The sequence below is a fragment of the Heteronotia binoei genome, chromosome 15 (genome assembly GCF_032191835.1).
Source record: "Heteronotia binoei isolate CCM8104 ecotype False Entrance Well chromosome 15, APGP_CSIRO_Hbin_v1, whole genome shotgun sequence".
Classification (NCBI taxonomy): domain Eukaryota; kingdom Metazoa; phylum Chordata; class Lepidosauria; order Squamata; family Gekkonidae; genus Heteronotia; species Heteronotia binoei.
The window spans coordinates 9,652,342-9,665,660 of NC_083237.1; the positions used below are offsets into that span (position 1 = coordinate 9,652,342).

Below are 13,319 nucleotides of genomic sequence, written 5' to 3' on the forward strand. Positions count from 1 at the left end.
TCTGTAGCCTCCTTTTGCAAGTCCCATCATCCACAAATCCGATGTTCTAAAGGGACCCCTCCTTTCTTGTACAACAAATTGGGTCAGATCCAACCAAACGATGGTTCACCACCTCAGGGACAATTCCAAAATGTGGAACAGAAATATGGTTGTGAAACTGTCCAAGCATTTTTAGAAGACATTTTAGTCTATTACAGATTCAAACCATCTTGTTACTAAAAACTGAATTCATATGATCACACATTCTACATAAAACTTTTTTTTTCTAGGGTTGCCAACAGATCACTATACAACAGATGATGTTGAGCACCTCTATGTCGTGAGAATAGCATCCTCATTCCGTTTGCTCATATTAAGCATTTGTTCATGCCCTTTTTCCTAGTTAGTTGGCAAGCCAGTCTCCTGATAAGATTAACTACTGAACATCCAAATTTGCAGTTTCTGTACATGGTTTATGAAGTGGAGGTTCTTCAAGAGCAGCAGAAAGAGTTTGAGTATTCAGGAGCTAAAGATTAGTGCTGCGTCACTTTGCAAGTTCTTGACTCTGGAGTTCTCCCAATGTTATTCTGCTAGAAATCTGAGAATATAATGGCTGGGGGCAGGGTGATAAATTAATTTTAAAAAATGGAGAATGAGATAAACTAACAAAAATAACTCTCTGAAGAAAAACAATTATGTCTTGTGAACTGAGGTTGTTGATGAATTGCGGCATGCCTAGATGATTAGCAAAAGGAAATGAAGTTATAAATTGTCTTTATTAAGCAATTTCGACATACAGAATGTGAAGGCATCCTTACATGTATTCATAACATACAGAATTAAAACAACATTAGGCCAACTTAAACAAAAAATCATATTAAACCAAACTATATCCAAATAAACAAAAATCCAATATCTTCCCTAATGTACCGTAAATTAAGCTTTTACAGATAAATTAGTTTTTTGTAATACTGTTTACTAGGAAGGATGTTTTTTTCATAGAAATAAGAAACAAGAGGGAACCACACTGATACCACGTGTTTTTCATACTGTTCATATTTTATATCATATGGATTGTAAGCTAATTTTATTAAAATAAAGATTTCCCATACTCTCTGGTGCCACATGTCCACTGTCGGGATAATTTTGCCCGTCCACCAAGTAGCAATAGTAAGTCTCGCTGTTGATATTAAAATATGAACTAACTCTGCAGTACTAGAACTCACTTCCGGAACTGACCAGTTATGGAGTAAAAATGTATCAGGTTCTAGTGGCAGGTCAATTTGAGTGATTGAGTAAATTTGCTCTTTGATTTGTTGCCAGAATGTGGTGATGAATTTACATTTCCACCAACCGTGGAAAAAAGTCAGATTGAACACCACAAGATTTCTTGCAAAGCAGGTCTATTGAAGGAAATATTTTGCTTACTCTTTTTGGAGACCAATACCAAAAATAGACCTTAACAATACATATCTGATGTGCTTGGTATATGTAGAGGTGTAGATATACTCCAAAGAGAAAGAAGAAGTAGGGTTTCTTTATATAACAAAGTGCAATCAGTGAAATAGATGGTATTTGTGCATCAAAGAGTTATCCAGATCAGAAACGTTATTTTGACTTCATACAAAAATATTTATTAACTCAAATCATACATTACAAAGGGTTTGTTAACAGATCAATGGATATACTAAGACATAGTATATGTCTTATATGGGCAGGTTTTATGAAGAAATGACCACAAGAAGTTCTCATTTAAAGTATTTTTTTAATCTTTACCTGCAGCATGATGATAAAGTTCTACCAGCATTGTCTCGCATTGGCATTTGCTGTAAATGAAATCAACAAGAATCCCAAAATATTGCCAAATCTCACTCTTGGGTTCCACATCTTGGACAGCTACTATGATGCAAGGATGACCTATCATAGCACCATGGACCTGTTCTTCAGAGCACAAAGATTCGTCCTCAACTACAAATGCAAGAGCCAGAAAAAAATAATCACAATCATTGGGGGACTCAGCTCTGAGGTATCCTACCGTGTAGAAGAAATTTTAAGTCTCTACAAAATTCCACAGGTATGATAAATATATTGGAGTGTTTGTTGTTCAGTCACACAGTCAAGTCCGACTCTTTGCGACCCCATGGACAAAGTCACGCCAGGCCCTCCTGTCTTCCACCATCCTCCGAAGTCTGCTCAAATTCGCGTTTGTTACCTCAGTAATGCTGTCCAGCTATATCATCTTTTGCCATCCCCTTGGAGTGTACATTGCCACAAATGATAACACTGTCACTATCCGAGTAACTTCATATTCAAAGCATATGAATGAAAGTACTTGATATTTTGAAATACTTGGTATTTTGAAGACTATATGAATTGAATTGTTCGGGGGGGGGGGGATAAAGAAGGAAGAGCCCAGAATGATCCTTAAAGTTCTTTTCATTCCAATAGGCTTTCCCCAGAAATCTAGTTAGAACTTCAGGTAACCTAGTTAGAATTTGACTTGACTTTCATTAAAACCAAACATTTATTTGCATAAAAAGGTACACAACACATAGACACACTTCATATTTCATTTCCATAATATGTATACATTTCTTTTCAGGTCACATATGGATCATTTGCCCCAAGAGAGAAGGGGACAATGCAGTCCACTTCCTTTTTCTACATGTCCCCAAATGAATCCCATCAATATAATGGAATTATTCAGTTGCTTCTCCACTTTGGGTGGACATGGGTTGGGCTTTTAGCTGTGGAGGATGACAGTGGGGAACATTTCTTGAAGACTATGGAGCCATTGCTTTCCAAACATGGGATCTGTTTGGCCCTTACAGGAAAAATTCCCAACCGAGCAGATTGGGATACCTTAGTAGACCTCAATGATTTATTATCAAATATATACCTACCTTTCATGGATAGAAAAGCAAATACATTTGTCCTCTATGGAGAATCTAGGACTCTTGTAAGGTTGATCTTGCTGATGTACCTAGGAGATCCTTGGTATAAGGATGATGCCTTTTTTAAACGTGTGTGGATTATTACTGCACAGGTTGATTTCACAATAACAGGAGTTCAAAGAAATTGTGACTTCCAGTTCTTCCATGGTGCCATTTCCTTTACAATTCATTCAAATGAACTTCAAGGATTCCAGAAATTCCTTCAGTTTTTAAAACCTTGTTTTGCAGAAGAAGATGGTTTTCTCAAGGTATTCTGGGAGCAAGCTTTTGATTGTTTGTGTCCAAATCCTAGAGTACCAGTGGATGTCAATGATACATGTACTGGTGAGGAGAAGCTAGAGAACCTCCCAGAGTCTTTATTTGAAACACAGGTCACTGGCCACAGCTATAGCATTTACAATGCAGTCTATGCCATAGCACATGCTTTGGATGCCATGCTCTCATCAAGATCCAATCTCAGAGCAATGGGGAACAATGAAAAAAATGAATATCAAAATTTCCAGCCCTGGCAAGTAATTAAATATGTCTTCTACCATGATTAGATTAGAATATTCAACTGTGATTAATGGACTCCTCCAGATACATCACAGGAGCTCTGTGGTGCAAAGTGTTAAAGCTGCAGTACAGCAGTCCTAAGCTCTGCTCACAACCTGAGTACGATCCCCAGCTCGAGGTTGACTCAGCCTTCTATCCTTCCGAGGTCGGTAAAATGAGTACCCATCTTGCTGGGGGGAAAGTGTCGATGACTGGGGATGGCAATGGCAAACCACCCCGTAAAAAGTCACTCCAGAGTTGGAAACGACTGGTGCTTGCACAGGGGACCTTTCCTTTTTTTCTCCAGATACATCTGCTGATGTGAGCTTGAGACAGTCATGAGTTCTCACAGAGCTGTTCCTCTCAAGAGCAGTTTCTGTCAGAATTCCACTTACCTCACAGGGTGTCTGTTGTGGAGAAGGGAAGTGTGAGGATATTGTAAGCTACTCTGAAACTCCTTTGAGTTTCCAAACATGGGATCTGTTCAGACTCTTATCTGGGAGAACCGGGTTTGATTCCCCACTCCTCCACTTGCACCTGCTGGCATGGCCTTGGGTCAGCCATAGCTCTGGCAGAGGTTGTCCTTGAAAGGGCAGCTGCTGTGAGAGCCCTCTCCAGCCCCACCCACCTCACAGGGTGTCTGTTGTGGGGGAGGAAGGTAAAGGAGATTGTGAGCCGCTCTGAGACTCTTTGGAGTGGAGGGCGGGATATAAATCCAATATCTTCTTCTTCTTCTTCTTCTTCTTTGGGTAGTGAAGGGTGGGTTATAAATCCAATCTCTTATTCTTCTTCATTTAAAAGTTTAGTGGGTTTTCATTGATTTCTATACTTGGACCATGTGAGAAAATAATATCAATTTATTATTTAATGCATCTATACCTCACCTTTCTACCCAGGGGGGACCAAAAGGGGGGACCCATTTCCTTTACAATCTACATCATTTTCCTCTTCTCCTCCCCCCACCCCACACAATCATCCTGTGAGATAGATTAGACTGAGAGAGTGCGACTGACCAAGTCACCCAGAGAGTACAAGTCAAGATTTAAAAAATCATATCTTTAATTGTGATTGTCTGTGTCCTTTATAAAGTTTATATCTCTGCTACCTTACATTGCATTTTATGAACATGTGCGGCTTGTTTGTCAGATCCAGCCCTCTTAACAATTGTGTTTGACACCCTTGACATAGACCCATTTGCTTAAAGATACACAAAGGAATGAAGGGCAATTAAGAACACTAAGAGAACACCTAATAAAAAGAAAAGTCTTCACCCTCTAGATGAAGAATAATGATAGAAGGGACAAATAAATCTCCCTGGGGAAAGAATTAAGGATAGCGCCACAACTAAAAGTCCTGTTCTTGGGTTCCCACCCATCTACCACATAACTTGGTGTCTCCCAAGCCAGGGCCTTCAATAATAGCTCTAGTGGTTAGATTGCTGCATGTGGAAGTAGAAGGTACTTGGACAGTGAAACACTGATACGTTATCTGTTCCCCCCTTTAAATTAGCTTCACCCATTTCTTCAAGGCATTTCATTTAACAACTCGGCTGGAGAAAAAGTGTCTTTTAATGAGAACATGGAAGTGGAGTCTGGTTTTGATATAACGAACCTGGTCACATTCCCAAACAAATCTTTCCTTCGAGTGAAAGTTGGACATTTAGAAACTGATTGTTTGGAATGCAACAAATTAGTTATTCGTGAAGATCTAATTGTGTGGCAAAGGAATTTTAGCCAGGTATGTTGTTGTTGTTGTTGTTGTTGCAGAGAACTAACGTTCAATCAGTTAATTCACAGAAAAATGCTTTAGTGTGTCTTGATCTGGCTACAATCCAAATATGAAGAAGAAGAAGATATTGGATTTATATCCCGCCCTCCACTCCAAAGAGTCTCAGAGTGGCTCACAATCTCCTTTATCTTCCTCCCCCACAACAGACACCCTGTGAGGTGGGTGGGGCTGGAGAGGGCTCTCACAGCAGCTGCCCTTTCAAGGACAACCTCTGCCAGAGCTATGGCTGACCCAAGACCATTCCAACAGGTGCAAGTGGAGGAGTGGGGAATCAAACCCAGTTCTCCCAGATAAGAGTCTGCACACTTAACCACTATACCAAACTGGCTGTCCACACATGAACTCCACATATGAACTTTCACATATTTAAAACAAGCAAACCTTAAAGCAAGGTATATTAAAGTGGCAAGTATATATATTCTAGTCAGGATTTGAAAATGTTTTTGGATTATTTGTACGCATGAAACAACAGATCATCATTATATAGACATATTTTTTACCGTCAACTCACAACTGACATGGGGACAGTGTATGTCTTTCAAAGCAATGCACCTTAACATGTGGTTTGCCATTGCCTGCCTCTGTGCAGCAACCCGAGCATTCCTTGATCCTTATATTGACCAGGGCTGACCCTTCTTTGCTTCTGAGATCAGAAGAGATTGGGATAGCCTGGGCCATCCAAGTCAGGGTTTAATTTCCATGTCTTCATCTTATAGCGGAAGAAGTGGGCATGTACACGAAAGCTTTGTTGGTCTTAAACTTCGTTGGCGTCAAACTTTGATCTGCTGCTTCAGACCAACGTGGCTACCCACCTAAGGTTATCTTCATTTTAATACATATTTGTTATGGAGGCCAATAATTTTGTTCCCCCATTAGGTACAAATGAAGAACGTCTACTTGTCCACTCTTGTTTGTGCAGGAGAAAAGCACTGGGCTGAATTTATTGTTGGCAGTTTGTACATTTTCCTCATCAATCCAATTGATATTTAAAAAAATGAGACTTGATCATAAAACACCTGCTTTTGCATTGTTCCATTTCATCTGCATTGTTTGTTTAAGAAACCACTTCTTGAAACTTAATGGAATGCCTCATCAATTCTACACACACACACACACAATCATATGACCTGATAGCATAACACTGGCTTTTAAATTGTTCCATTTTATCTCCATTGCTTGTTTGCATACTACCTCTTTAAAATGTAAAGGAATGCCTGAATTCTCCCAACCCAAATTTGCTTCATGTGTGGATAGGTGCCGCCTGTTTCTGTATGTAATGACTACTGTCCCCCTGGTTACCTGATGAAAAAGAAGAAAGGGGAGAAATTTTGCTGCTATGACTGTGCTCCTTGCCCAAAAGGGAAAATTTCAGACCAAAAGGGTAGGTGATTTAGGAGGTTTATCTATGCTCACATTTCTGGGAGTAAGAGTCAGTTTGGTGTAGTGATTAAGTGTGCTGACTCTTATCTGGGAGAACTGGGTGAACTGGGAGGCAAAGAAGAAGAAGAGGAGGAGGTTGGATTCTTAGAGCAGTTTACAATCTCCTTTCCCTTCCCTTCCCCACAACAAAACACCCCGTGAGCAATGTTCCCTCTAAGCTGCAGAGTCTTGTGAGAAAAAATTCTACTTTGTGAGCTACTGGCATGAAAGTTGTGAGCTACTGAATAAATCAGTGTTTTCTGGGGTCATCCCTCCTATGCTCAGACAAAAATGCGTGAGCTGGAGGTTAAAAATCTGTGAGCTAGCTCATGCTAACTCATCTTAGAGGGAACACTGCCTGTGAGGTAGGTGGGACTGACAGTCCTCTCCCAGAACTGCTCTTGAGCAGAACAGCCTTGAGAGAACTTGTGGCTGATCCAAGGTCATATCAGCAGGTGCATGTGGAGAAGTGGGGAATCAAACATGGTTCTCCCAGATAAGAGTCCGTGCACTTAACCGTTAGACCAAACTGGCTCTCTAATCAAACCACCTTTCTCTGGAGATCTCCAATCCTGCTCTAATCATGACTCACAAAAGAAGCTTTGACTCTCAAAAGCTTATACTATGATACTGTTGCTGGTCTGTCATGTGCTATTAGGTGGAAGTCTAATTGCTTTATGTTAGGCCAGAATGGCTACCTTCTGAAAATAATTAAGAAGTGTCAGAAAAAAATGTTATGCCTTTTTATGTGATCACTTTTTTGTATTTTTGCATTTTTTGTGTCTGTGTCTCTGTGTGTGTACACACCCCTGTGCTTAAATGTCATGGTGACCTCTGGCAATTCTTACAAGGGCATGGATAACATTCAGAGAAGTGGCTTAATAGCCTGCCTCGGCCTCCCAAGCTTGGTATTCCTTGGAGGCCTCCCATTCAAATACTTCCTAAGGTTGCCCAGCTTAGATTCCAAGATCTGAGAAGATAAAGCTTGCTTGGGCTATCCAGGTTAGGGAGGTGAACACTTGCACATATCAAATCAGCAACCAGATGTCAACATGGAGAGAGTTCGCACACTGTTGTGATATCACAGAAGATCACAGAATCATAGAATGGAAAGGAACCTCCAGGTCATCTAGTCCAACCACAAAATGGAAATTGGTTTTAAGTAACACGTCGTCTATAATTGAGAATCCCTTTCTTCCTTTTGTTTTCAGGCATGGATGACTGTTTCAAATGCCCAGATGATCAATATCCAAGCAAAAATCAAGATCATTGTATTCCCAAGAGGATAACCTTTCTATCTTATGGAGAACCTCTAGGGATTGGTTTAGCCTTGGTAGCAGGCTGTTTCTCCTTCATCACAGCTTTTGTACTTGTAATTTTTATTAAACATAAAGATACACCAGTAGTCAAAGCCAACAACAGGGATATTACATACCTTCTGCTCATCTCCCTTCTCTTTTGCTTTCTCTGCTGTTTCCTGTTTCTAGGGCAACCAAGGAAGGTGACCTGCTTCCCCCGTCAATCATCGTTTGCCATTATCTTCTCAGTGGCTGTTTCTTGTGTCTTGGCCAAAACCATCACTGTGGTTTTTGCTTTTATGGCCACAAAACCAGGGTCCAGTATGAGGAAGTGGGTGGGGAAAAGAATGAGCAACTCCATTATCCTTTCCTGCTCACTTACTCAAGCAGGCATTTGTACAGCATGGCTAGGAATCTTTCCCCCTTTCCCTCAGTTGGACACACGTTCATTGAAGGAAGAGATCATAGCAGAATGTAATGAAGGGTCTGTGACCATGTTTTATATTGTTCTGGGCTACATAGGACTTTTATCTCTTGTAAGCTTAACTGTGGCATTCCTAGCCAGGAAGCTGCCAGACAGTTTTAATGAAGCCAAGTTCATCACCTTCAGCATGTTGGTGTTTTGTAGTGTCTGGGTGTCCTTTATTCCAACTTATCTGAGCACCAAAGGAAAATACCTGGTGGCCGTGGAGATCTTCTCTATCTTAGCCTCCAGCGCAGGGTTACTGGTCTGTATCTTTTGCCCCAAATGTTACATCATTCTTCTGAAGCCTGAGCTAAACAAGAAAGAGCAATTATTTAGGAGAAAGGATTAAAGACTTCAGTTGGCCTAGAATATATTTCAAACTGTTCAGTTTTACTCACAAGTTCAGAATAAGTGCAATATGTAGCAATGGAACAAGAGTGAACAATGCTAAATAAAGCCTATGACTATATGATTGCTCCTTCCTCACTTATGTGTTTTCTTAGCATAACTGATAAACTGAATGTTCAGAATTCAAGCAACTCTGCTGTTTGTTGTATCTTCCCACTTTGGTCATCTGTACTTATAAAACCTTTTGGTCTTTGATACCTTGTGGTTTGCATGCCTCTTCTTTTATCTTTGAAAGGCTGCACAAGGGATGCTTCCTACGGATGAGTGTAAAATGCCCTGGAGTCCTATTGCTCAATTAAAACAATATCATGTGTCCCTTGACCTGTTCGTTGGATTGAATTTCATTCCAAACATGAATCTGACCAAGCTGGACTCTGAGATGATGCTGGCACTTTGGGAAATCTTTAAGTGTCTGAAATGGAATGGATTTCTTCTCAGTTCCACATAGTATTCATTTAAAGCTATTAAAATATGTATGTGTCATTTAATGTAATTGATAATTCCAAGATTGAAAATATGCACCCAGCAATGCGCAAATGGAAGTATAAATGGTTTTAGTGCAGTTCTGCTTGCATAAGATCTTGTGCAACACCTAGCATCTCCTCCCTATACATTAGAACACCCAGAAATGGGTTGCACAAGGTCTGTTCGAAAGCAAACACTAGTGGGGATATAGTAACATTAACTTAGTGAAAGCGGCTACAACCGTCTTTTTTTGTTTCTCTGCTTGTGCAAGATCACAAGTGCAAGCAGAAATTTTGCAACTGATGCTACCTGTATGAATTATACTAAAAACCTTATTAAACCTTCATCCCCCAAGAAAATGCCTACAGGTTAAACCCAATCAAAAATCATTCCAAATAAAATAAATGTGCAGCATCTCTTAAAACTTTTTAAAGGCAGTGAATACAAGAACAAAGGGCAGTGACCCCCTTACCTTCTCAGGGAGCCTGTTCCACAAAGTAAGGACCACTCTAGAGAAGGCTAGGATCTACTAGATTGCAGATAGGAAACCTTAACTAGGGAAGCAACTAGAAACAGGAAACCAGAAGAATACAGTTAGCATGTAGGGATTTGTGGAGAGAGACAGTTCTTCAGGTGTCCACAGTATTCGTAGACACTAGGGGAAATCGACAAAAATGGAAAGGGGGACCTCTAGAGTAACTGATTGGACACTGAGTAAGATGGGATGGGGGTCTAGATACACCATGGCTCTGATCCAGCAGGGCTCTTCTCATGTGATGCAACATGTTAAGAACAGTCAAACTGCAAACTGTCCATCTTCAACAATTTACAATCGGTTGCAAATAGCTTCAGATGTGGAAGCATGCTGGTCTGCCATAGAAAGGCAAGACTACTGCAACTGAATCAACTTGACCTGTCCTGAGAAAAAGACATGCGGCTCACTGACCTCATTATTCAGCTTTCCAATTCTGAGCAGTTGACAGACTTTCTAACATTTTCCCCACAAAAAAGGGAAAATAATCAAAACATATAAAGCAGACGGATGGAAATCTTCGTCATGCCATTGTTGCAACATAGGTGAAAGTAATTTTAAAAGGATTATGGAACACACACAGCTTATGCAACATTGCAATCTAACAACTGCAAATAGAATTCATAGGTCTATAGCAGGGGTGGCCAAACTTGCTTAAGGTAAGAGCCACATGGAATAAGCTTCAGGTGTTTGAGAGCTGCAAGACATGAACGTCAGATGCTTGAGAACTGCAGGCAGGAAAAGAGGGAAGGCGGGAGGAAGACAGAAAGATAGATGGAAAGAACTGGAAAGAAAGCAACTAACTTTAAGTGCATACTCCAAGCCACTGGCTGGTTTGGTTTGGAGAAGTGATTTGAAGAGACAAATGCCTTCTTCAAGCTGGCTGATGGGGTGGGAGTGGAGCTTTGAGAGCCACACGGTATGTGCGAAAGAGCCACATATGGCTCCCGAGCCACAGTTTGGCAACCCCTGGTTTATAAGAACAGATTTAAGCTTCCATTGCATACTCCTGCTAAAATACATCTAATGCAGTTTTCAAGTTTATCTAAAACTATACTGCTATACAATTTAACAATAACGCCTTACAAGATTTATAGACAAGGTTTGCTGAAAAGCATAGTCAGTTTGATGAAATGTAATTCCCCTGCACCTTCACTGTCAGATGCCAATAAGCATCTGGGCTTTTATCCCTCAGGTGACAGCTTGATGCATTCTGACATACAGAAGGCCGGTCTCAAATTTGCCCTTCTTGGGCAAACTTATTGAGAGGGCAGTGGCGAGGCAGCTACAGACTTTCCTGGAGGACGCTTCCGTCCTTAACCCACTCCAGTCCGGCTTTCGCCCAGGTCACGGGACGGAGACGGTGTTGGTTGCCCTGGTAGATGACCTTCAACGGCATCTGGATTGGGGTGGCTTGGCAGTGCTGATGCTGTTGGACCTATCGGCGGCGTTTGATACGGTTGACCATCGGTTACTGACTTGCCGCCTCGCCGACGCGGGGATTCAGGGGCTGGCCTTGCAGTGGCTTTCCTCTTTCCTTGAAGGTCGGGGACAAAGGGTCACGATTGGGGGGGGAGCTATCCCGGAGGCACACACTTAATTGTGGAGTGCCCCAGGGAGCGGTTCTCTCCCCAATGTTATTTAACATCTATATGCGACCTCTTGCCCAGATTGCCCGAAGGTATGGGCTGGGGTGTCACCAGTATGCTGATGACACCCAGCTCTATCTACTTATGGACGGCCAACCAGTCTGCGCCCCAGAAAATCTAGATCGGGCACTACAGGCCATGGCTGAGTGGCTCAGACTGAGTGGACTGAGACTGAATCCTGCGAAGACAGAGGTCCTTTGTTTGGGCCGTTGTAGACCGGGGGGGGGGGGGAAATCCCCCTGCCGGCTTTTGACGGTGCGCCGCTGACGGCGGCAGACAAGGTCAAGAGCCTGAGGGTGCTACTGGAGCCGTCCCTAAAGATGGAGGCTCAGATAGCAACCACTGCCAAGTCCGCGTTTTTTCATCTTAGACGGGCAAGGCAGTTGGCCCCCTTCCTGGACCGCGACGACCTAGCAACAGTGATCCATGCTACGGTCACCTCGAGGTTGGATTACTGCAATGCCCTCTACATGGGGCTGCCCCTGTGCTGGACCCGAAAATTGCAGCTGGTGCAGAATGCCGCGGCCCGGCTGTTATTGGGCCTCCCAAGGTGGGGGCACATTCGGCCGGGTCTTCGGGCTCTGCACTGGCTTCCAATAACATACCGAGTCCGGTACAAGGTGCTGGTTATTACCTTTAAAGCCCTATATGGCCTGGGACCTGCATACCTGAGGGACCGTCTCTCCCCACATGTTCCCCAGAGGGTACTGAGGTCTGGGACTCAAAACCTTCTCACCATCCCTGGGCCTAAGGAAGTCCGTCTCAAGACAACCAGAGACAGGGCCTTCTCTACAATGGCCCCCACATGGTGGAACCAGCTGCCGGAAGAGGTGAGGGCCCTGCGGGATCTTACTCAGTTCCGCAGGGCCTGTAAAACAACCCTCTTCTGGTTAGCCTACGCCTGACTAGATAAAGCTAGCTTATCAGATTTTAGTGAAATATACTGCATACTTTAATGTTAAGATTTTAAGATTTTTAGATTTTTAAATGCTTTGACTTTTTAAATGTAATAACTCTGTACCTTGTTTTATTGTTTATCATTTGCTGTGAGCCGCCCTGAGCCATTTTATGGGAAGGGCGGGATATAAGTTATGGAATAAATAAATAAATAAAATAAATAAGAAGACCAATCTTGAAGAATAAGTCATATATTTTATTTTATTTTATTGTAGCATGATGCAAAATGAACCAGTGAAATATTTCAGAGGCAGAGAACAAATAGACCGTCATTTATTAGGACTCATCAATGTAATGCTGTAAAGGTGCCAAAATGAGCCTGGGATGAATAGGGTGTTCTTTGTGATTGAAACAAGATATTGATATGAGAAGAGTTTGCCTAACAATTGGATTCTCCAATGAAATACTGCGAACTCGAATGGACAAGACTTGCTCAAGCCAATGATGGTATATTACAATTTTCTGCTGATGTCATACCTGGTCTAAAATCCTGGTCAAGCATTGTAAACCCTGTAGACTGCTCTGGCTCTGAGGGTCTTAACTCTCTGTATTCAGATACTCTCCCATGTTCATTAATTAATAAACATATATTTTATTCCATTTATCAGGAGCTCTGCATGTAACTCTTAGGGATCAAGCTCAGGGACACCTGAGCCTCAGTTTGCACCCCCATTCGGAATAAAGAGGCAGACAAGAATGTTGGGAAAAATGGGCCAGTTTATTAACTACAACTCAACACGGCAAGGTAACAGTAGTAGGACGAGCCCTGAGGTCTTCTCCTGACCCCGCCAAGTCCTACGAAAGGGCGAGCCACCCTTTCCCCAGCCCTAGCCATACTAATGTGGCTAGAACTGGGCCAGCAGACCACAC

General features: G+C 42.0%; 1 protein-coding gene across 1 annotated transcript; it reads left to right on the top strand.

Annotated features, from left to right (window-relative positions):
• The first annotated feature begins 1,762 nt into the window (after nt 1-1,762).
• On the top strand, nt 1,763-8,787 carry LOC132584691 (vomeronasal type-2 receptor 26-like). Its single transcript, XM_060256590.1, has 4 exons — nt 1,763-2,053; nt 4,977-5,204; nt 6,510-6,636; nt 7,886-8,787. Exons 1-4 carry the CDS (start codon nt 1,763-1,765, stop codon nt 8,785-8,787), a joined length of 1,548 nt encoding a protein of 515 aa, XP_060112573.1.
• Nucleotides 8,788-13,319: the final 4,532 nt, after the last annotated feature.